The sequence below is a fragment of the Cyphomyrmex costatus genome, unplaced genomic scaffold (genome assembly GCF_001594065.2).
Source record: "Cyphomyrmex costatus isolate MS0001 unplaced genomic scaffold, Ccosl1.0 scaffold97, whole genome shotgun sequence".
Taxonomy (NCBI): Eukaryota; Metazoa; Arthropoda; class Insecta; order Hymenoptera; family Formicidae; genus Cyphomyrmex; species Cyphomyrmex costatus.
Genome location: NW_017280561.1, coordinates 196,931 through 217,916, shown reverse-complemented (window position 1 = coordinate 217,916; position 20,986 = coordinate 196,931). Strand labels below are relative to the sequence as shown.

The following is a 20,986-nucleotide window of genomic DNA, read 5'->3' as shown; positions in this document are numbered from 1 at the left end:
GTAGCTCCGTATTGCCTAGTTCACACTAGGCGCGATTAGCGATGCGCGACGAGCGATAACTAATAAGAACTCTGCTTTACATCGTCGTGTGAGCTAAAGCAAAGCTTTTATTGGATATCGCTCGTCGTAAAGTTAATATCGTTGTATCAGCGAATCTAACGGTTGTGCTGACTTGTGCTAGGCTAGCACAATTCAGATATGCAATTTTGTGGTATTTGAATGACGTATACGAATGTTAGCGTTATTTTTATTCCGATTTGTGAAAAATCGTTTTTCTTTCATATTTTTTGTTGTTGTCATTATTTTTGAATATCACTTTAGCACAAATTAGCACAACATAGCACAACCTTAAAAATTGAAAAAATCGCAAAGTGGGGGCTGGCCTAAAATATGGTTTTTTTTAAATTTTTTTAATGTATTTTTCGTATTTTGATATTAATATTCGGGCACAATGTAGCACAATTCAGCACAATTCTCAAAATAAGTGAATTCAAAAAGTGGGGGGCTAACTTAGTACAGGTGTAGATTAGAGAGAGAGAGAAATGTATGTACATGACAGACAATACTTCCAACTTTTCCCGCAATGGTGCTAAAATCACATCTTCTCGGTTTCCATGGGGTTTTCCGAAACCGTGTTTCGAGCCCATATTTAAGCGGGGAGCACAGACTTTTGCATAACGCATAAAGCATGTGCATAAGGAATTTCATTGGTCCATTTTCTTATGCATGAGTCAGTGGACCAATCAAATTCTTTATGTATATGGTTTATGCGTTATGCAAAAGTCTGTGCTCCCCGCTTTATTCTCGAGTTTGATCTCCTTATTACTCCGTGCCTGTTAAGCTGGATCGCAAGTTCGTTGCGACAGCCAATCTCAAGCTTGCATTTTGAAATCAACGCTTCAGATTGGCTGTCGCAACAAACTTGCGATCGGCTTGCAACTAATGTAGAACCGGCATTACCCAACGGGCAACGAACAACCACCCGGTGATGAATCTGAATGCAGCTCTACGGAATGCTTCACCTTGTTATTTCCATGGTGGAAATATACGGGAACGACTCATCTTTTATATTTATACCATAGTTATTTCCATGGTCACACGTATGTACACGTGCTTTGCTTGCGAATTCCGAACTTCCGAGTTCCGACCACTGACCAGTTCCGACGGACCACTCGACCGTGACGGTGACGGACGTGTTTCGGTTCGGGTACTTTCCATTGTATATTTTTGAAAGTGTTGCCGACTTTTGACTGTGCATCGCATCACATAGATGCGTGTCCGCGGATGAGCTTGTCTCGATTGTTCGTCATTTTGCACTTTACGACGACTAGGGCTTTGACGCGCGTTATTGCGACGTGACGACGCCGTAGACGCAGGCGCCCGGAAACCGGTCGAGCAACGCCATTTTCGCAGGCATCACCCGTTCGTTTTCATATTTTTGTACGGTTTACTTTAAAGACGTGATCTCGGACGTGATCTGGCCGTATCGACCTCCTATTTCATCGCTTACAGGCTGGAGCCATTATTTGAGGAAGAAGAAGAGCTTTGTTGTGTGTGCTACCAGTTGCGCCAGGCCGCCGACAGATGGCGCTACCGTCGAGTGCTGCAAGCGAGTTGAAAATCGCATCACTGATCAGGAGTAAAAATGTGATTTTCCGCAACAAGAAACATTTATTTTTGACACATAGTTTTTTCCCGATAGTATTAATCTGAATTAAAAACTTATGTTCATTTATCGATTTACTTACGAAATGTTACTCGTAACATTTCGAACGTTTAAAAAAAAACCTAAAATTGATAAACGTTCTATTTTATACAGAAAGATTTTCTAATTTTATCTTTAGAAAAAGCTTTTCTTTAAAATTCTTTGTTTGAATATTATTTAAACGTTCTGATTTATATAGAAATAATTTTCTAATTTTTTCTTCAGGAAAACCTTTTCTTTAATATTTCTTTGTTATGTATGCGTGTATGTGTATCTGTGAGATGACATATAAACATTCTCATTCATACTCAAAGAATTTTTTAATTTCTTCACAAAAACTTTTTATTTCTTTGGAATGTCATCAAATTATATCTGACATGTTATTACATGCTTTTATTTAGTTGTTTCTGAATACAATATACACTAATAAGACTGTAAAAGTATAAAATAAGCAACGTATGTGTTTGTAACAAATCTCTGATATCTTTAATACATCACTTAGATTTTTAGCCCTTAATACTTATAATTAAATCATTTGTATTCAGCAGTTCTTTTCTTCGAAAAACTAAGAGCATTGAGTAGTTAATTATAACATTTAGATACAAATTTTAAAAATATATAATAATTCTACAAATACTTTATAAACATATAAAGTATATGTAAGGATTATTTAATAATTTTTTTTATATTGTTAAATTAATTAAAAATTAATCTGAAACGGGAACAAATAATTCATCAAAGACTAGAAATTATTGTTTATACTAAGGGTTAACTTTTATAGTTCATGTAATTATTAAAATTATATTTATAGGGAATAATAAATTATTTGTAGTAATTATGTATCTTTACAGCCTCCAGTTTTGATAAAAGAATTTGGTCCGATAGATTACATTGATTTTTCGCAAATAGAACCACATTATTTTGCAACAACCTGCTCAGTACGAGTACAACTGTATAATCCAATCACAAAGTTAGCCACAAAAACTTACAGCAAGTTCAAAGAAGCTGCATATGGAGGTTGCTTTCGTAGAGATGGCAAGCTGTTATGTGTTGGTGGAGAAGAAGCAGTTATTAAACTCTTCAATATCAGTTCAAATAGCATGTTGCGAATTTTTTCTGGACACAAGGCTGCAGTGCACAGAGTTTTCTTCACAGCTGACGATATTCACATTGCCTCATTTTCGGATGATAAGACTGTAGCTTTGTGGGATATACCTAGCGAAAAACAATTGACAAGCTTTAATGAACATACAGATTATGTCAGAGCTGGTGCAGTGAGTCCTGTATCCCCTCATGTGTTATTATCCGGTGGATATGACAAAATTGTGAATATGTATGACACTAGAACGAATAAGAAAGTATTTAGTGTTAATCATAACGCACCAATAGAAAGTTTACTCTTCTTACCAACTGGAGGAATATTTTTGTCAGCAGGTATAATATATTTATGATTGGTTATATTTTATGTATCTTTGTATATAATTAAAAAAATTTTTTTAGTGCACAGTTCAATGACTACATATGTAGTATATAAATTCACTTGGAAATTATTATATTTGAGCATCTAAGATCTAGTTTTGCTCATTATAGACTTTAATTCTTACTTGTTGTGTATTCACATTATCTTAATCATTTATTGTTTTACTATTTTATAAATTTTTTAGTACATATAACATGTACAATAATTACATAATTTTATATAATTGAGGCTTCATGTATAAAATTGTTTACTTCTTTATCTGTAATTTCAAGGTGGGACAGATATTAAAGTATGGGACGCTCTCGCGGGTGGCAAATTACTCGCGAAAATTACACAACATCATAAAACTGTAACTTGCTTGAAAATTGCTTCTAATGGTCACAGAATACTTTCTGGTTCGTTGGACAGGCATGTTAAAGTTTACGATGCTGGAACGTATAGAACTCTTCATGCTTTGGAATATCCTAATGCGGTTCTCAGCATAGGAATTAGTGTAAGAAAAAAAATTGTCTTTTCTGTTACACTTTAAATCTGCTGTCACATCTACACTTATCCCGAAAATATTCGTTTGAAAATGTTCCAGATCGTTTACGTAAAAAAATGACTACTCTCGGATAAATAAATTTCATCTATCTAATATTATAAAATTAAATTATTCATAAAAATTTATTTAATTGATAACAATTAAATACGTTAATATTAAACTGCAGGTGAACGACGAAACCGTCGTAGCTGGTATGGTAGACGGTATGATTTCTGTTAGAAGACGCGAGGAAGACGTTAAAGCTGTAATAAAACCAAAAAAGAAGGTGTCATATAGGCATGCAGGTGAAAATCTACATGTGCAAAGTATCGACGTAGTCGTACACCAAGATGTCAAAGAGATAATGAGCAAGCATGATGTCTGCTTGCGAAAGTTTCAATATAGTAAAGCGCTCGATTGTGTCATGGTGAATTATGTGGTTAATAAAACGCCACATGTCACCGTAGCGCTTACCCAGGAACTTATTAGGCGAGAAGGCTTAAGGCGAGCTTTGACCGGTAGAGACGGCAAGTCGTTAGTTAATATTATTAAATTTCTGAATAAATATATCGGCAGCATACGTTTCGGAAGAGTATTGTCGCACGTAGCGAATGTGTTGTTAGGTAAGCTTTAATATTTCTTTAGAATTTCACACGTTTCTTATATTAATAAAATCTATTATTTGTTTAATAGACATTTACGAAGACCGTTTGGACGAACTGTCAGAGGAAACACGGAAAACGTTTGCTATACTATCGCAAAAATTACAAGAAGAAGAACGGTTAACTTTAGCTTTAATGCAGTTGCAAGGTTCAATGCAAATGATATTGTCTGATGCTGAAACGTCTTCTTTGTCTGCTATAAAAGAAATTCAAAGCTTGGAACCATCAAACGCCGCTCAAACAGAACGTGATATCATCTTGAATATAGCTTAAAATAACTTATAAAATATTATTTAATTGTACAATAATTTTTTAAAAATAGTTTTACATTAGCATCAAATTTCTCAAAATATAAATGTATAATTTAAATACTTCCCTCTTAATAAATAAGTGAAGAGTAACAAATTGGACTTTTTAAAAATTAATTTAGCGTGAAAAAATGTGTGGTATACAAGTTGAAAATATTCTAGCAAATTGTTTTATATTTTTTTAAATAATCTTAAATTGACACGTCATTCGCTTATTTCAAGAAGTCTCCTTATTGAGACATGTTTGCCAAGCAGCAGAAGATGGTCTTTCAGGCACTATCCACCCAATTGGAATCGTTGTCGCATCATTTTCTGAACTAATAAACTTGTCCCAGGCCGCACTAAAATGTAAAAAAAATATATTTTCTGGAAAAAAAAAAAAAACGATATCATTTGAAATTATGTTTTGATATTAAATACACACCGAATCGAGATAAAACTATCTATGTCTTTATAGGATTGTTTAGCGGCCAATATACTTGTTCCAAATAGTACATTTTCCCAATCGTCAAATAAATTTTTCGTTTGTTTTTCAATCCTCTTTTCGTTATCTGTTTTTAGCATTAATTTCAATTCCTGTTCTTCTATCGCATACTCGCGATCCAAAGTAGTCCATTGTTCTATTAATTTAGCTGTAATATATATTTATAATTAAAAATAAAATAAAATTGTAATTTAAAATAATAAAATAATTATATTTGTACAAGTGAATTAAAAAATTATAGCCTGTATTAAATACTCTATTAATCATGTTTCACATTAATTTTGTTATTATTAGAATTTCTAATTATTATATTGTATTTATTGATTTTTATTTCGCATTTCGAAAAGTTTACATTTATTGTTTTTATCATTGAAAATAATGAAATGTAGCAAAATAAGATATATTACCGATGGTATTATTAAAGGCTTTTCCGGCTGCTAAGGACAATTTCTCGCCCCTTGCTCGAGCAATGTTTGCCTTAATCTCTCGTAGGTTTTGTAGTTCTTGTAAAATTCCTAGATACTTTCGTGTATCGTTTCTTTTGCTTCTAACATCGGATAAAACCATATCCGCGTCTTTGCGCAAGTTCTCCTCTTGTTTCTCTCGTTCAATTACTGCCTGCTCTTTTCGAATCCACACATCAGCTTCTGCATGCAATCTTGCTCTTCTTTCTTCCTTCATTAAGTTCTCCTTTTTCCATTCTTTCCTTCTAAGACGTTCTCTCAGGCGCTTCGTCTTACGTTTCTCTAAATCCTTCTTAATTTTATTTAAAAAGTTCGCATCTTTTATAGTTTTTAAAATTTTGCAGATTTCATATTTTGCAGCGTTACAGGCACTGACCTTCTCCTGCCATTCCTCTTCCGGTAAATCAAGATTGTTCTGAAGTTCCGCACAAACAACCTCAAGTTGTTTGTTTAATCTAGCAACGGACATCAATGCACTTTTAGCATCCGCAATTTTAAACGGATCTTTCGGTTTACGTTTGACAGGAACTGTTGAATCTGTCTGTTGGAGGAACTGTTCAATGGCCTTTTCATCTTCTTGTCTTGTTCTTATTCTATCGATTGATGTCGCATTATTAACAGTACTGTTATCACATGTTACATGGCTTGGATAATTATAATATATATTCCCACCGTAATTTACATTGTATGAAAATGGTTGTTGATTTATTGGATAGTACATGTTAAAATGCACATTTTGATAAGTTTGTCCAGTATCTTGTTGGAAAAACTGACCACTGTACATATTTGTTTTAATATGTGTGTATTTAAGTGAAAACAATAACAAAACTTATTTTTTTTAATTATAATAGTTAGGCTATAAGTTTAAAGTGTGAAATTAATCAACCTTAAAAGATTAGTAAAGAAAAGAAATAAAAATATTGGATAATTGAAAAAAAATAATTTAGAGAAAATGATTAAAGAGCACTTTTTTTTAACACATCTGCAAAATATCCCCTTCTTTCGGCAACTGTTCTTCTGCTTCCTGCAGTACTTTTTCAGCCTCAATGTAATCTTCGACTTCCTTCAAATCTTGTTCAGTATCTAAAATCTTTTTGAGTTCTTCAAACGCTTTAACAAGACGCCTTTGACAATCTGGTACCATCATAAGGGATTCTTGAAGCACCTCTTCTTGTTTCTTTATGTCGTAGCCATCTTTATCTGCAACAACACATGTATTACTATTAATAAAATTGTTTAATATTAATTTATCAATAATATCACTTTAAAGATCTCAAAATTAAAGAAAGGAAAGCATCTCGCGAATAATTGATTTAAATATTAAAAATTATGATTTTACGAAACAACAATTGTATCACTAAAAACATTTATAATTAATAAAGATGTCTACAAATTAAATATTATATATCAGAATCTGGGTTGTAAATATTTCTGATCCGAACATATTACGTGGCTATGAAACAAGTTTCGACGTCACGTGATAAGGAAATTGCGTCCTTTCTCCCCTCATAGCTAAAAAACGATCCTCACCCTGTTCTTTTAACTTTTGTATCCTCTCGCGCTGCTGCGCTGCCTCCTTTTCGTACGTAACTTTTTCTTTCGCGAGACGCTTCACTACTCCTGTCTTAATCTTGAGCGTTCTTATACGCGGGTCAGACATTATTTGTATGTTCACGAACGGTTGCTTCACCTTTTCGGGACGGAAGAAGCTGGAGCCGTGGATGTGAGTCGAGGAACCAACAGTCTCTTTGCTTTGTTTTCTTTTTTCGCCTTATTAGGCTAGGACGAGTCGATAGAAACGGAATTGTGACCGACACCGTGACACACAGCGATGAGGTTATGTATCGGCTCGCGCGCTCACTTCACTTCGTAGTCGTACTATTCGACTGTCTGACGTCACCTGACATTTGTCGAGATCTCGATATCACGTATCGATAATGTGCCGCGGTTTGTTTTTGTCAATCTTGCGGGTAATTTCTTATTATAACAGCTTATAGTTTGTCACAATTTGTTACAGTTTCTTTCCATTTCCACACAAGTGATACTGAGGCTGTATTCTAAATTTACTGCCAGGGCTGGTTATAATTTACGTTAGATGTACAATACTACAGATTTTTAGTATTTACTAGCAATTAGTTTAAGGCCCGATTGCATCAACGTTTAAAAAAAAAGACTTAAATAAACTGTCTCTATCTCTGTCTCTTTTTCGACTTTTTTTATATTTTATATTCACACATCTTAATTTTGGTGATCAAGGCAATGTTCCAAAATTTACTGCCAATACTAAAAATCTATAGTTTACGTCACGTGAACTATAGATTTTCAGTACTGGCAGTAAATTTTGGAACACAGTCCAAGTTATCGGGTAACAACACAAGTTTATGACCTCTGCACTTTTAACGTAAGTTAACACACGCAATGCTAGAAGATATCTTTGGCTGTGTTCCAACTTTATTGCCAGCGCTGAAAATCTATAGTTTACGTTACATGCGCTGTAATTTTCAGCACTGACAGTAAATTTGGAACACATAGCTTTTATGATGTCTTATTTTAGACATCTTTATTATAGACATGCATGTCCTAAATGATATTGTTTTTATATGATGTTTCCGTAAGGTTTTTTAGGTCTACACTGATTCCACCAGTATAAGATTAACTTTAATTTCTGTTTAAGTTACTGTTTATCTTTTTCTAATTCCAAGAAAATAGAAAAAAGTCAAAGATGAATAAATATATATATATTGAATCGAGATTAAAGTTAATTGGTGGAACCAAATCGTACATGCGATGTCGTCTATTGGGAACATTCAATTCAAGAGTTTGTGCAGATTGTGAAAACTTATTTGAAACTCTCTTAATTGTCAAAATAAAAAGGAACGTGCATGATGTCACAAATAAGAATTATGAATTAAATGAAGTAAATGCGGAAAGCAACTTATATTACGTGCATCGCGCTGCAGTAAGTTACTGTGAGTTTTATCGCGATCTATAAAACGGGAAAACGCAAAAGAGCCTCCGCTTTATCGCGTAGCAAGCGCCGGGATATGACGCGATTATCGTTATCCGAGGATCTAGTAAGACTCGAGCGAACTTTACCTTTCGCGTTATTATCGGTCGCGGTATTATCGCGCTTCGTCCAATGAGAACGTATCAGACGTTTACGGTAATCAACGACACGATAATTTTCCGGAAGGCGATAAAGAGAAAACAATATACCTATAGTTTATGTAGGAAGTTTATAAACTTAAGTTTTTATAGGGGCATGCGCAATATTTCAATTGTTTATCAAGCACTCAAAATCGACGTTTTACGACATTCTATGTCGAATCTAAGATGTAGACTTTCATTTATTATTCGATAAATATTTTCGAATGTATCTCAAATTTATTTTCAAATCAAAGGAAAATTTTAAGAGAGATTAAATCTGGACATGGATAGTATACATTATAGTTAAATTAATAAAAACTGTTAGAGATCACAAAATACATAGGTATATGTACTTTAATCACTTTGATAGTGCATATTAACTTTTAGTTGTTAGTTGAAATAATTAAGTTTGTGTTTTAATTGATATTTGTCCTTTTATTTTCTATTCCGACATTACGTGTAATATATTCTACTTACAATTAAAGAACACATTTTCGGAATAAAATTAGATACTAATAGAAAATAATTAAAGCGAGTAAATATATAAGTAGCGATCAATGTGCTCTTTCACGAAACATCTGTGATTTTCTAAGACAACGTAAATTAATAGACTCGTTTTTGCAAGAAATCTATCATTTCTGAATCTAAGTGCATTTCAATCACTCAAAAAATCTAACAATTTGTTGTATAAAACAAGTGGTTTGCATAAAACAAGCATAAAGTATACGGTTACTTATTACATTATATATAATTATAAAAAAACTTAGATAATTATTCATAACACAACAAAAAATAAAGGAAATACGACAAGATAAATTAACATTAATTTTTATGAACCTGCAGAAAAATTGTACGTCGCAGTAGGATTCAATTCGTTGCGCGGTAAGTTACGCGGGGCCGGGTTCGCGTGACGTTGGCGAGCCTGGGCGGCGCGCCCGCCCGGCCCGACTCGCGGCTGACTTCGCACCGCGCGCAGCCGAGCGTGTCTGTTCGCCGTGCCGCACTCCGGTTGCTCCCGACAGCGCTTCCGCAGAGCAAAGTGCCGCACCGCTGTATACGCCGCATACGGGACGCGCCGTGCGGGGCGGCAGAGCCAGAAAGAGGGAGCGATAGACGGACGGAGGGTGGAAGTGAGAAGGAAAGGACGCGAAGGGTGGTGTGTCACACTGGCGCGTCCGCCGTCGATTGATACATCCACGAGGGAGATGTGATGCGGCTCACACGATGGTGGACAACGAGTTCCCGGCCGCCGAGAAGATCCTCCGCGACATCGAGAACACCGTCCGGAGGAATCCCACCATGTGAGTGCGCGTTTCTCCTCACCTTTTTTTTCACGTTCGCGAATAAACCCGGAAATCCGTTTCACGACACACACGGGCGTGTTTTGCCGTCTCTAATCCCCTTTGACAGGAAAAGGGATAGAGTCGCGGCGACAACAACTCGTACGTGAAAAGCTGCCTGCACCCTGCGTTTGTCTGTTATTTACACGAGTCGAAACGGCCGATCATACTTCCGCGTGTTTTTGTGGTGTTAGCGATTTTGAACTCGGCGCAAGTTACGATCAGTTACGATCGCGTTACGATCCCTCCGTCAGTCATTCTCGTTGTTTCTCCTTGGTTATAGTTTTTACATGTCGTTACGACTGTTATTTTTCTATACCTCTTTCAAAGTCTGAGCGCATTCATGCACGACGGTTTGTTCTCGATAATAGAAAACATGGAGCGTGAGAGGCTAAGCGAATGAAGTAGTCCGATATATACGCGTTATCGATTTAAAATCGCCGCGGAGTGTCTTTGGGGGGATCCTAACCTAAATTGCTCTCTCCGAGAGAACCTCGTTTCGGAGCCCGCACTGCAACACCCGTAAACCGGCAACAAAACTTACAGAACACGCGATCGCTAACCGCGCAGTTGCGAGGGCGGAGTCTTCGAAGGGATGGGCGGCGAGAGGGCGGAGGGGAGGAAAAAAAAAAGCGCGTGCACCGGCGATCGTGAAGGCGAGGAGTCGACCTCACGATTTTATAACGCGACGATCGATCTCGCGCGCGCCAACTTTCGCCCACGCCGCTCGCCGTCACGGCGACCGTATCGCGATAATAGCCGCGAAGTTGACTGCGAGTCTATCGCGAGTCACGTGCTCCAACTGTAATTGACCGCTGCTCTAGATCATAATCTATGAAATATTAAGAGCGCGCTCGATTTAACATTAACTCTCACGCGGTATCGTCGAAAGTTCCATTATCGGACTTAATAAATTTCCGTAGAGATTTATTAAGAGTAATAAATCTCCGTCTAAAGATTTATCAAAAAAATTTCAATGCAGTAATAAATGACAGATATTTTTCTTTCTTTTTTTTTTTTGTAAATTCATATGATTTATTTGAACTTTTTTTAACGCACGTGATTTCTTACAATACGCGAAACCGCGCAGCGTTAAGTCCATTGTGTAAGTACATATTGTTAGATTCGTAGAAATAATGGTAATTCAATACTCGAGTTAAATAAAATTGTTATTTTTAACTTCCATGTATATCAAAATATAAATCAGTTTATTTCTGTGGTCAGTTTCAGAGTAAGCAACGTTCATATTAACGTATACAGTTAATAAATAATAAACTAAATTTAATTCAAATTTAATATTGTATGTTTTCGAGTTGAATTGCTTAACCTTTAACTCCATTGTTTTAAGCTAAATTAACAACATATTAGTAGCAGCGACCTACAGAAACGATTAAAAATAATTCAAATCGGATATACGTATAGGTATATAATTAAACATTATAAATTTAACAGTGTAATTGGAACTTGTAAGTGATTGTAGTTGCAAGAATTGATCAATCATAATTAAATATGAGGAGAATATTCGACTGTGATTGGTTAATTCTTACAACTACAGTCACTTACAGCTTACGTAATTGTAGAATGGACTTAATAATTAGTCGACTATATCACATAGACATAGGAAAATGACGGTTGGCACTCGGCTTATTCGAATTACTCCGAGGGTAATTAAAACCAATCTTCTTAATCCTGGCTTTAATACGGTTCATGCGTATGTAGAGAGTAATAACCAAGCATTATTAACGCCCTATTTTACGTTTATCCAATTTGATTCAAAGTTTTGAATTCACGCGTTAATATGAATGTGAGCTTTCGAGCATACAAAAATGTATATAAAAATGAAAGTTAAAACGGGCCCCAATTATTTTCTCACCGAAAAACGCTTATTAATATCATTATGCCGGTTTTGAGTTCGAGATTAAAATAAACTCGCGTTCGATTAAACTTCGCGACTACGATTAAGTTAAAATAAAAAGATTTACAACGAAGAAACATAGAAGTGTGCAACGAAGACGAGGAGATAGTCATACATGGTAGATAATAATTAATTGGCCACGTCCTACGCTCGTAAAATAACGCCATCCGGAGAGCATTGAGTGCTAATAATCGAGGTTTGTTTGCCATCTTTAATTCCACTTGCGTAATGTACTTGGTTTTAATTGCTCGTTTATTTTTACCGGTTTCGGTTTTTTTTTGTGTCGGTTAAATCGCGAGATCGACGCGACGAAGAAAGAGAAAAAAAATCTCACTGCAATTGTGTTTTCACGGATTTACTCTCCTTCGACTATCGGAACTTCGGTGTATGTGTGATTATAAAGTTTTCTCGTGTATAATTGTACTATCTTACATAACAGGCTTTATGTAATTTCCGCAATATCGAATATAGAATCAAATATAAAGAGTTAATTATTGGAAAACTATTTTATAGGTTTACATATAAAAAATAAAATAATCATTTATTTAAGCTTTTTTTTTTTACAATGAATTAAAAAAGTCTTTTGTTAAAAAATCGTTCGTGGAAATCGTGGAAAAAGTGCTATAAAGATAAACGTTTCTTTGTAAAACATATTCAATGGTTCATACTGATAACTAGTGGTTAAGTATGTTGTTTAAAAATTGTTAGATTAAATAATAAAAAGTTTCGAACACACACGGACATAAGGAGACTTGTAATTTTACGTGAGATAGTAAGTTAAGTGCGTTGTTTAAATTGTTAGACTAAAAAATAAAAAGTTTTGAACACACACGGACATAAGGAGACTTATAATTTTATGTGAGATAACTAGTAAGTTAAGTGCGTTGTTTAAATTGTTAAACTAAAAAATAAAAAGTTTCGAATACACGGACATAAGGAGACTTGTAATTTTACGTGAGATTATAAATTTGTCAGCGCAAACTAAACTCTTAATTCCTTACAAACATCAGCATTGCGACGAACGGTTGTCTTATCTAGCTGCTTCCTATATAACGCATTGCAGACTTTAATTGTACACGTTAATAGATCGTAGCCGAATATGAAAATAATTTTGTAAATATTTGATAAAACGAAAATTGCTTAGATATGTAAACGCATTATCTTAATTTCTATTTATTACTGAAAACATTAATAATAAATTGTTTATTTTTCTTTTTTTACCTTATATTCACTATATTTTATATAACGTATATTTTAATAAGAATAATACAAATTAATACATGTAAAGGAAATTGAATTGGTTGACATTTTCAAAGAGATTTATAATTAAGTAGATCCAACGATCAGCTCCGAGAATGAATGTAAAGCAACATACAGAAATTCGGAATAATACACTTAAATTAAAATGTCAAAGAGGCAATGATTGAGTTCAATTCCTTGAATTAAATATTGAATTAAACATTTTGCTAGTTTTAATTTCCGTGTGTCTCTAAATATAAATTAATCTATTTCTGGTTTGAATTGTTTAGTTTTAAGGTAAACAGTGTTTCTATTATGCGTTTAGTAAGCAATAAACTAAATTTGAGTTAAATTAATATGTATTTCTTGAATTTTAAACTGTTTAAATTCGTCATGTCAGTTAAATTGATGACATATTGAGTAGAAGCAGCGATAACTTACATAAATATGATTAAAATATAACTTAGATCGTATAATTTGATAAATTTAACAGTGTATAACTATCTTTACTTTCCTTGATTTAAGAGTCTTACCAAACAGAATTTACGGACGTTCCTTTATTTTCAAATTTTTTTACAAGCTTAAAGCAAAGCGACAATTTACAGTCGCGACTTCTTCTGTACCTTAGAAGGAGCTTTGTGATCCTGCCTATGGAGGACAGCGAGAACCGGTCGCCGGTGTTTCATCAGGAGGACAGCTTGGGCCTGGCATCGTGGTGCGTTCAACCTCTTTACGTGTATACGTATCGCCGGTTGCTGGAGTATCGGCGGACGCGTCATCAACGACGCGAGGAACCCAGTACTGTGGCGAGATGGCTGCTGGGCGCCCTTCTGTTCAATCCGAGCGTGACCATGTTCTGGAATATGCGGCGAGAACTGGTGCGCGCTGGCAGGTTGGACCCGCGCGACGAGCTGTCCTTCACACGGCCGGTGCTCTATCATACGCCAAAGTGCTTCGAGGCTTTCTCGTATCGAAGCTGGCTGATGCCGTTCGTCCTGGACGCAGAGCGGACCGACGTTGCCGAAGCACTCGCGAACGACGAGCTCGAACTCGTGCAGACCTGCGCCGATCGCTACGCGAACAACTACCACGCGTGGAGCTATCGACGCCACTTGGTCACCTTGTTTGAGTCTCGCGGTTTACGACATTTCAGCTTCGATAGCGAATGGATGAGCACGCTCATTTGGTGCAGGCAACATGTGTCCGACCATAGCGCGTACTCCTATCGGCAGTTCTTGCTGCGAAAGTACATCCTGGCAGTGGTCTCCTCGGGTAGGGAGACGCACGACAACTCCGGTTATCGCTCCATCAGGTACGACGGCCCATTCCTTTACATGGGTCGTCACGATCTCGACGACGACGAACGGACGTTGCTGGAACGTATTCGCGAGGTTGCGCGTCTGGAGCGTGATCACGGTTACTTGACCACCGATGTCCGCAAACTCAGGTGTTATCTAACGGCGTTGTCATACTGGACGGAAGAGTGCTTGTATAACGAACAGTACATCACCTTGCACGACAATCACGAGACGTTGTGGTGCCACCGCAGGTTCCTGGCGTACTTGATCGCTGTTCTCACAGCCGCGTACGCGAAGCACGCCTGTTACCGCGAGGACGATTTCTGGGACGCTCGGTGTCACGACGAGCCGTCACTTGCATCGCTCCTTCGCGACAGACGATTCACTACCGATGACGACCTGTTAATGGCGGCTCACGTGATGCTCATCAAGTCTTTTTGCTCGGTTAGTGTCGGTATCATTGAGATAGCGGTCAAGCGCCCGCAGGAAAAAATGTTCATCGAGAGATTTTGCAAGTATCTTGAGAGAATAGGCTTGCGATGATGAGGATTAATGTGTGAGATTTTAAGCTTGAGGCGCGATGAGCCGATTACAGGATTTTTCTTGTTATCAGGGTGTGTAAATATGAAAGTAATAAGCGTGCAGGCGATCGTGCATTGATGCTCGCGCTATAATTTATATTATAAAACAATTTCTCTCTTTTTTTGTGATTTCGTACCGTCTAAGTCACGTTAAGACGTATTCGATACGTACGATGTTATTCAGTGGCGTTTATATATTTAAAACAGTCGCAAAATAGTTTGTTTTTTAGGTTTTTGGTATTCTTGAACTATTTTTAAGACGTTTGATTGTTTGCTTTCCATCCAATATACGGAATGAGTCATAAATATGTTTTAAAACTTCGTGAGCGTGTTTTTTAATTAAAAAAGGAACAAATGTTTGTTTGATTGCAAATACATCGTTGTTGAAGTAATGAACACAAATACAGTATTATTAAATAATGATTTTATTAAAAAATTTCAGGTAGGAATTTCTTGTTTGTAAGAAATACTCAAAGTATCTTGCATTATTTCCCATGTTTAATCGAGAATCTGACCTGATAATCATTATTTCAAATCTTCTTTTTTCCATTATTTCGATAATGAAGCATTTATGATCTAAAATTCATAGGAATATTTGGTTTTCCTTTTTATTCAGGAATGTCCATGAAACTTTAAACGTACTTATGATTTATTCTGTATATATTTTCTAATTTTTTAATTTTATTTATATATTTAGGAGAATTTTCGTATTTTGAATTAAAAACCCTTTTAAGATTTGATATTTAATTTTTATTTTTAATCACTTGATCTTTTTTAGCGAAGGAAAGTCTTTTTTTTATAGGAGAAATATTTTAAAAATCTGTAAAGAGAATACTTTTTAGAAAAGAAATTTTTTCATAACTTTGAAATATTCCAGTTTGGTGCTCAAAGAATTATTCTCTTCGATTCATGAAGAAAATCTTTCGCCTGTAGTTAGAATTGCGATAAGCAGGATTCAATGTAGATAGGCAAAATTAAATCGTTATCGATACTTAATTCCCGCATTATTCGCTCGCATAGCGACTTCGACGAGTCATCGAGTGCACCAGTGATACGTAAAAGTGAATTATAATAATGAAGTGTAGAATATATGCGAGAAATAAGGAGGCGAATTCGTCTCGTCGAGAGGCTTCTCCGTCAAGGAGAGTACGAAAGTTTTGTCGTAAGAACAATTATGTATACTTATAAAATATTGAACGAGAAAGAAAAATGAAGATGCTAGTTTTCTAAGATTGTGTTCTTTTTGTCACAACCTGTAATAACGAGTACCCATCTCTCTATCCGTATTTTACAAAGTCCTGGCTGAGATCTTTGAGTTCTAAAGTAAAAGAACTCCACACTAATTACATAGAAAATTAAGTTCTGGTAAAATGAGTTAGTTTTCACGTATATGCGGCTATTCATCAGTTCTTACAGTTAAGATGGTTTTAAGTACTTGAGTTGTCATAAACCAATCGTAGAATTGTATTAGCATCTTAAGACTTTACTTAAGACGGTCTTAAAGTAAGAATGGTTTATAAATACTGGCCATAATGTAGCCTATAATGTAATAAATATAAGAAATGTTATAAATAAGGTTAAATAATAGTAATTTTGAGCTATGATGTATCAAAGGTGTAAAACTTGTACTCACACAGAGCATCCTTAATATACTATAGCTCAAAAATTCTCCTTTGCGAGCTATGTGACTTCTTATGTTTACATTATAAACTACATTATATGAAAAATCATTTCACTGGCACTTAATTTTCCATATAATTAGCACGGGCTCCTATAACGAATTTCTAACGCTCAATAATAAAGTCAACTCCTCTTCCTACTATCATTTCTTCTTTGCTATCTTATTATTCCTTGAAAGTACGGTCTCAAAAGATTGTCTCGGAAACATTGATTTACGTCGGAAAAGCTGTTCGACGTCGCTGCTACGATTACTATGTCACTACCGGCTGTCAGCTGCGTTTAGCTTTTTGGCACGACGCGATAACTGAAATAAACGAACTTTTATTTAACGCATGGCTCGTTCCTCAGTCACACTCGGGCGTTCGCTGTACTCGCACAATTTGGATTCGTGCGAATCGCTTTCCGTGGAAAATTAAATTGCGCTTAATTCTCTGACTACAGGCACTGTACTTTCAAGTAAAATTGAAGACTTCGCAAATACAGCTTTAAGTATAAATAATTAATTAATGTTTCCTTCGTTGCCAATGTTTTATTACATTGTTTATTTACATTGGTTATTTTGAAGTAGCAAATAATTTGAATAATACTCTACAATATGTGTTTCTGCTTTATTCGGGAATTTCGAAAGAACAGTTTTACTTGGCTGTAGCCAACGGATTAAAGTTTCATGCGAGCGTTGGACAGTGACATAGTTCAGGCCTTGTGTAAATAAATTCTGAGTTGGCATTCAAATCTTTTTCTTTTTTGAGACAGACGTGTAAATTTATAATTCGCACACTTAACGTTCTCGTCCATTATACGTTTTCGCGACACGTGAGGAAAAAATAATTTCTCGTGCACATTTCACGCGTTTAATTAATTCTGCCATCATATCGCGAAGTATCGGCATCTCGTTCATTACATGCCGCAAGAAATGAACCATCGGCTTTAATTCAGTCTTTCAGTTGCGTTCGAACGTTTGTTACGTGCAGCCAATCATAAGCTTATCAATAGTACTCTTATCATCGACAACGTTTTAAGCCTTCAACGGACAAAACGTCCATTGAACAAAATATTAGATTTTACCGCTCACCAATGGTGAGTCGAATTGAATACTCATGATTCTCGACATCGAAAAAAAAAATGACTGGATCTACGAGATCACACAAATTCCTAGAAGCTGACGCGTCGACAAGTAAACTCGCAAATTACAAGCGAGCAGCGGTTGATTCTTCGGTATATTCGAGAAATGATACCTCTGTTCAGTACGATGTCGACCATCGTGATTCACAGCTTCTCGCGAGATGCTGTCGGAGCGACTTTCGTCAGATCGTGATTGATTTCGTATTACAATAGTTAAAGGTGTATTTAAATGGATCGACTTTCCATTACAAAACATGGCAATTTTAATTCTGATAAAATGTTTTTGCGTCATTTCGATAATTGCAAGAAACTTGCATCTGCGAATGATAAAAAAAAGCAATAAAGTCAAGATGGCAATAAAGTCAAGAATTATCTCTGAAATAGCTATATTCGGGAAATATATTTAAATACTTTGTATGTACTTACAATTTAATTACTTACAGTTTAATTATTCAATTTTTCTTTAAAAAAATTATTTTTATTATATAAAGATAATTTTATTCAATGTAGCTAAATGTTGCGATTTTTTCTGATTTGATAATAAAGTTAAACACTATAAATTTTAAAAGAGGTCACAAAGACGTAGAATATTATCTTTTATATATTTAGACTTTGTTTCTCTTTGAAAGAGGAGATTGTTAGTTTGATAAAATTGCATAAGTTCTAAACTCCGAATTAACTTTATATAATAATGAAATAATAACATGTTAGTTATTACTTGAATGCTGATAATATCAACACAATTGCGAAACTTTAATAACAGATAATATATTAGTTGTAATATAAATAAATATAATATTTACTAGATCTCTCTCGTCACGCTGATCGTTCACCGATGCATCTGTCTTAACATTTTTCAATATTTCCTATTCTCAGTAATTCATTCGGCGGCATTATCAAATTGTTTATCCATGAGTGATTCAGAATTCGGGTAAAAACCTCGTACAGAAAAGAAGACAGTTTCCTTGTGTGGAAAACGAATAAATAATTTATAAGACAAAACCGAGATTTTCTCGCGATACGGATAATTCCGTGAAGATAATTTCGAGAATGAAACACTAAAGAGTGCGAATCGACAATGCTGATGAGTGATGACTATCGGTACCGATTGATGACATCAACGTCTGGAATGCTCGCGATTATAAATTATGCAAGTGTACATTTTAAAACTAAGTTGCATCATTGATAAAGGATCATCGAAAACGCGCTGTCAAAAGCGGTTGCACGTGACTGTTTCCTATCACTACCATTGGCCGATCTATGCGATAGGCGACGAACCGGTCGATAAGTATCCTCGCCTGTCTCAAGAGTAGACGCTATTGACTATTGTCAACTCAGTTTGGCCGAGTTTTGCTCGGAGTTTTGTCGTCGCGTTATCATGTGATTATCATTTCTTTCCTTTTCTCTCTTTGTTGTCTTTTTTTTAAAACAAATTTGAAAGAAGTGGAATGTTGGACTCGGAAGTGGAAACTGTGGTTGTTAATCTGCAACGAGGTTCAAGTTGTAGAATACCATCGACTTCTGCCGAAGGTAAGCTAAACATTTAAGTAGAATTTCTTTGTACGAAAAAACCTGCGAAACTTTCCCAATAGACGTAGTGTCTCCCGATAGAAAGATATTCAAGCCTAATTACTTTTCGTACTTATCGCATTCGTATTAACCTAATTTTTTCATTATATGTATATTGTACAGAGAGAGTAAAAAATAGCGAACCGGCTGAATATATTTCGAAAACAAGAGATTTTAGAAAAAAATGTTTCATACAAAGAAAGATCTTGAGCGTAGATATAACATCAGAAAAGTTAATTTTAAAATTTAATTTTAAAAGTTAATTTAAAAACTTTATTATTTTTCCATTTTTTAATTTGGACCTTTTCCTTTTTTATTCAATATTCTTGAGAGCATTGAAATCTTTTAAAAAACTACACACATACACAATGCAACTTAATTCTTTTGTTAAATACTTTTCAAATATGGATTGATATTTAAGTATCGTCAACATTTTCTCAAGTGTCTTGTTTTTGAAATATTTAACTGTGATATTTTTTGTTTGCTCTGTAGATAAGACCCCCAATTTCTTTCAGAATGATTTTATAAAGAAAAAATTTTCCTATAGTACCTATATATATTAATTTTTATGACACTATAATTTTTCAAAGTTAATCAGGTCTTGCATTATAGTATCATATTATTTTTCATCTCTTCCTCAACTAAATTATGATAATCATGGAACGTTGAGTAATTATTTTCGATGTTAAATATAGATTCGCGATTATTAAGGAGATCTGATATTTAACACTCGTTGAGAAATATCAAACTTGGTATATCGTGTGTCCTAGTTATAAAACACGAAATATTCTCTTACTCGTAATGTACGATACAATGTTGCCTGCTTGCACATCGCGATCGATAGGTTCCGGTATCAAAGAGCATGTATATTTGTCTTTGCTATATTAAGCGTTCAATTCCAAAATAATCGTCGAATTCCATTAGAATGATACATAGATAAGCTTTTATTGTAATAAAATTTCGACATAAAATTAATATATAAAATATTTTCAAATCATTTCTTTTCTGCATACATTTTTTTACAACATATTTTTCTTTATATTTATTATTATTTTTTTGCAATTCTTAATTAAAAGACATATTTTATGATATATTATATTGAAATTAATGTCTTAGAGACAGCAAATTTTGTAATTTAAAATGTATTTTAAATTTATCAAAGAATCCATGATTAGAAAGAAATTCAAGTTGTGGATAATTAAAAATTATCTAGATATAGATAAGATCATACATAATGTATCTTAGATAAGATAAAGATGATTAATTTTATTATTAATCTAGATAAAAGGTAAAATTTAAAAAAATTTTATCTAGATAGATAATTTTTAAGATATTTTTTATTTTTTGGTATTAGATAGCAAAACAATTTAGGATACAAAAAATGCAATTTCATATTTTTATAAATTTTTATTTTTTAAGAACAAAAGTAGTTCGAACATTTTGTCTGATAAACGATTTCTGCGTGCGAA

At 34.7% G+C, this 20,986-nt stretch overlaps 4 protein-coding genes across 6 annotated transcripts; 2 read left to right on the top strand and 2 right to left on the bottom strand.

Annotated features, from left to right (window-relative positions):
* The first annotated feature begins 942 nt into the window (after nucleotides 1-942).
* LOC108782095 (U3 small nucleolar RNA-associated protein 15 homolog) lies at nucleotides 943-4,699 on the top strand. Of its 2 annotated transcripts, none has more exons than XM_018550260.1 (6): nucleotides 943-1,422; nucleotides 1,513-1,647; nucleotides 2,557-3,139; nucleotides 3,458-3,678; nucleotides 3,896-4,331; nucleotides 4,402-4,699. In XM_018550260.1, the coding sequence occupies exons 2-6, from the start codon at nucleotides 1,585-1,587 to the stop codon at nucleotides 4,641-4,643; spliced, it is 1,545 nt and encodes a 514-aa protein (XP_018405762.1). In that variant the 5' UTR covers nucleotides 943-1,422; nucleotides 1,513-1,584; the 3' UTR covers nucleotides 4,644-4,699. The 2 variants fall into 2 exon arrangements, with proteins under 2 accessions (XP_018405762.1, XP_018405763.1); XM_018550261.1 differs by having other exon boundaries at nucleotides 943-1,440.
* Nucleotides 4,700-4,752: 53 nt separating this feature from the next.
* On the bottom strand, nucleotides 4,753-6,493 carry LOC108782122 (uncharacterized). Of its 2 annotated transcripts, XM_018550295.1 has the most exons (4): nucleotides 6,003-6,493; nucleotides 5,570-5,915; nucleotides 5,103-5,310; nucleotides 4,753-5,019 (listed from the first exon to the last, which is right to left on the bottom strand). In XM_018550295.1, the coding sequence occupies exons 1-4, from the start codon at nucleotides 6,408-6,410 to the stop codon at nucleotides 4,896-4,898; spliced, it is 1,086 nt and encodes a 361-aa protein (XP_018405797.1). In that variant the 5' UTR covers nucleotides 6,411-6,493; the 3' UTR covers nucleotides 4,753-4,895. The 2 variants fall into 2 exon arrangements, with proteins under 2 accessions (XP_018405797.1, XP_018405796.1); XM_018550294.1 differs by having other exon boundaries at nucleotides 5,570-6,489.
* A 106-nt stretch (nucleotides 6,494-6,599) lies between these two features.
* Nucleotides 6,600-7,651, bottom strand: LOC108782117 (Tubulin binding cofactor A). Its single transcript, XM_018550287.1, has 2 exons — nucleotides 7,157-7,651; nucleotides 6,600-6,826 (listed from the first exon to the last, which is right to left on the bottom strand). Exons 1-2 carry the CDS (start codon nucleotides 7,284-7,286, stop codon nucleotides 6,600-6,602), a joined length of 357 nt encoding a protein of 118 aa, XP_018405789.1. The 5' UTR covers nucleotides 7,287-7,651.
* Nucleotides 7,652-9,903: 2,252 nt separating this feature from the next.
* temp (protein prenyltransferase alpha subunit repeat-containing protein tempura) lies at nucleotides 9,904-15,326 on the top strand. Its single transcript, XM_018550286.1, has 2 exons — nucleotides 9,904-10,074; nucleotides 13,896-15,326. Exons 1-2 carry the CDS (start codon nucleotides 9,998-10,000, stop codon nucleotides 15,106-15,108), a joined length of 1,290 nt encoding a protein of 429 aa, XP_018405788.1. The 5' UTR covers nucleotides 9,904-9,997; the 3' UTR covers nucleotides 15,109-15,326.
* Nucleotides 15,327-20,986: the final 5,660 nt, after the last annotated feature.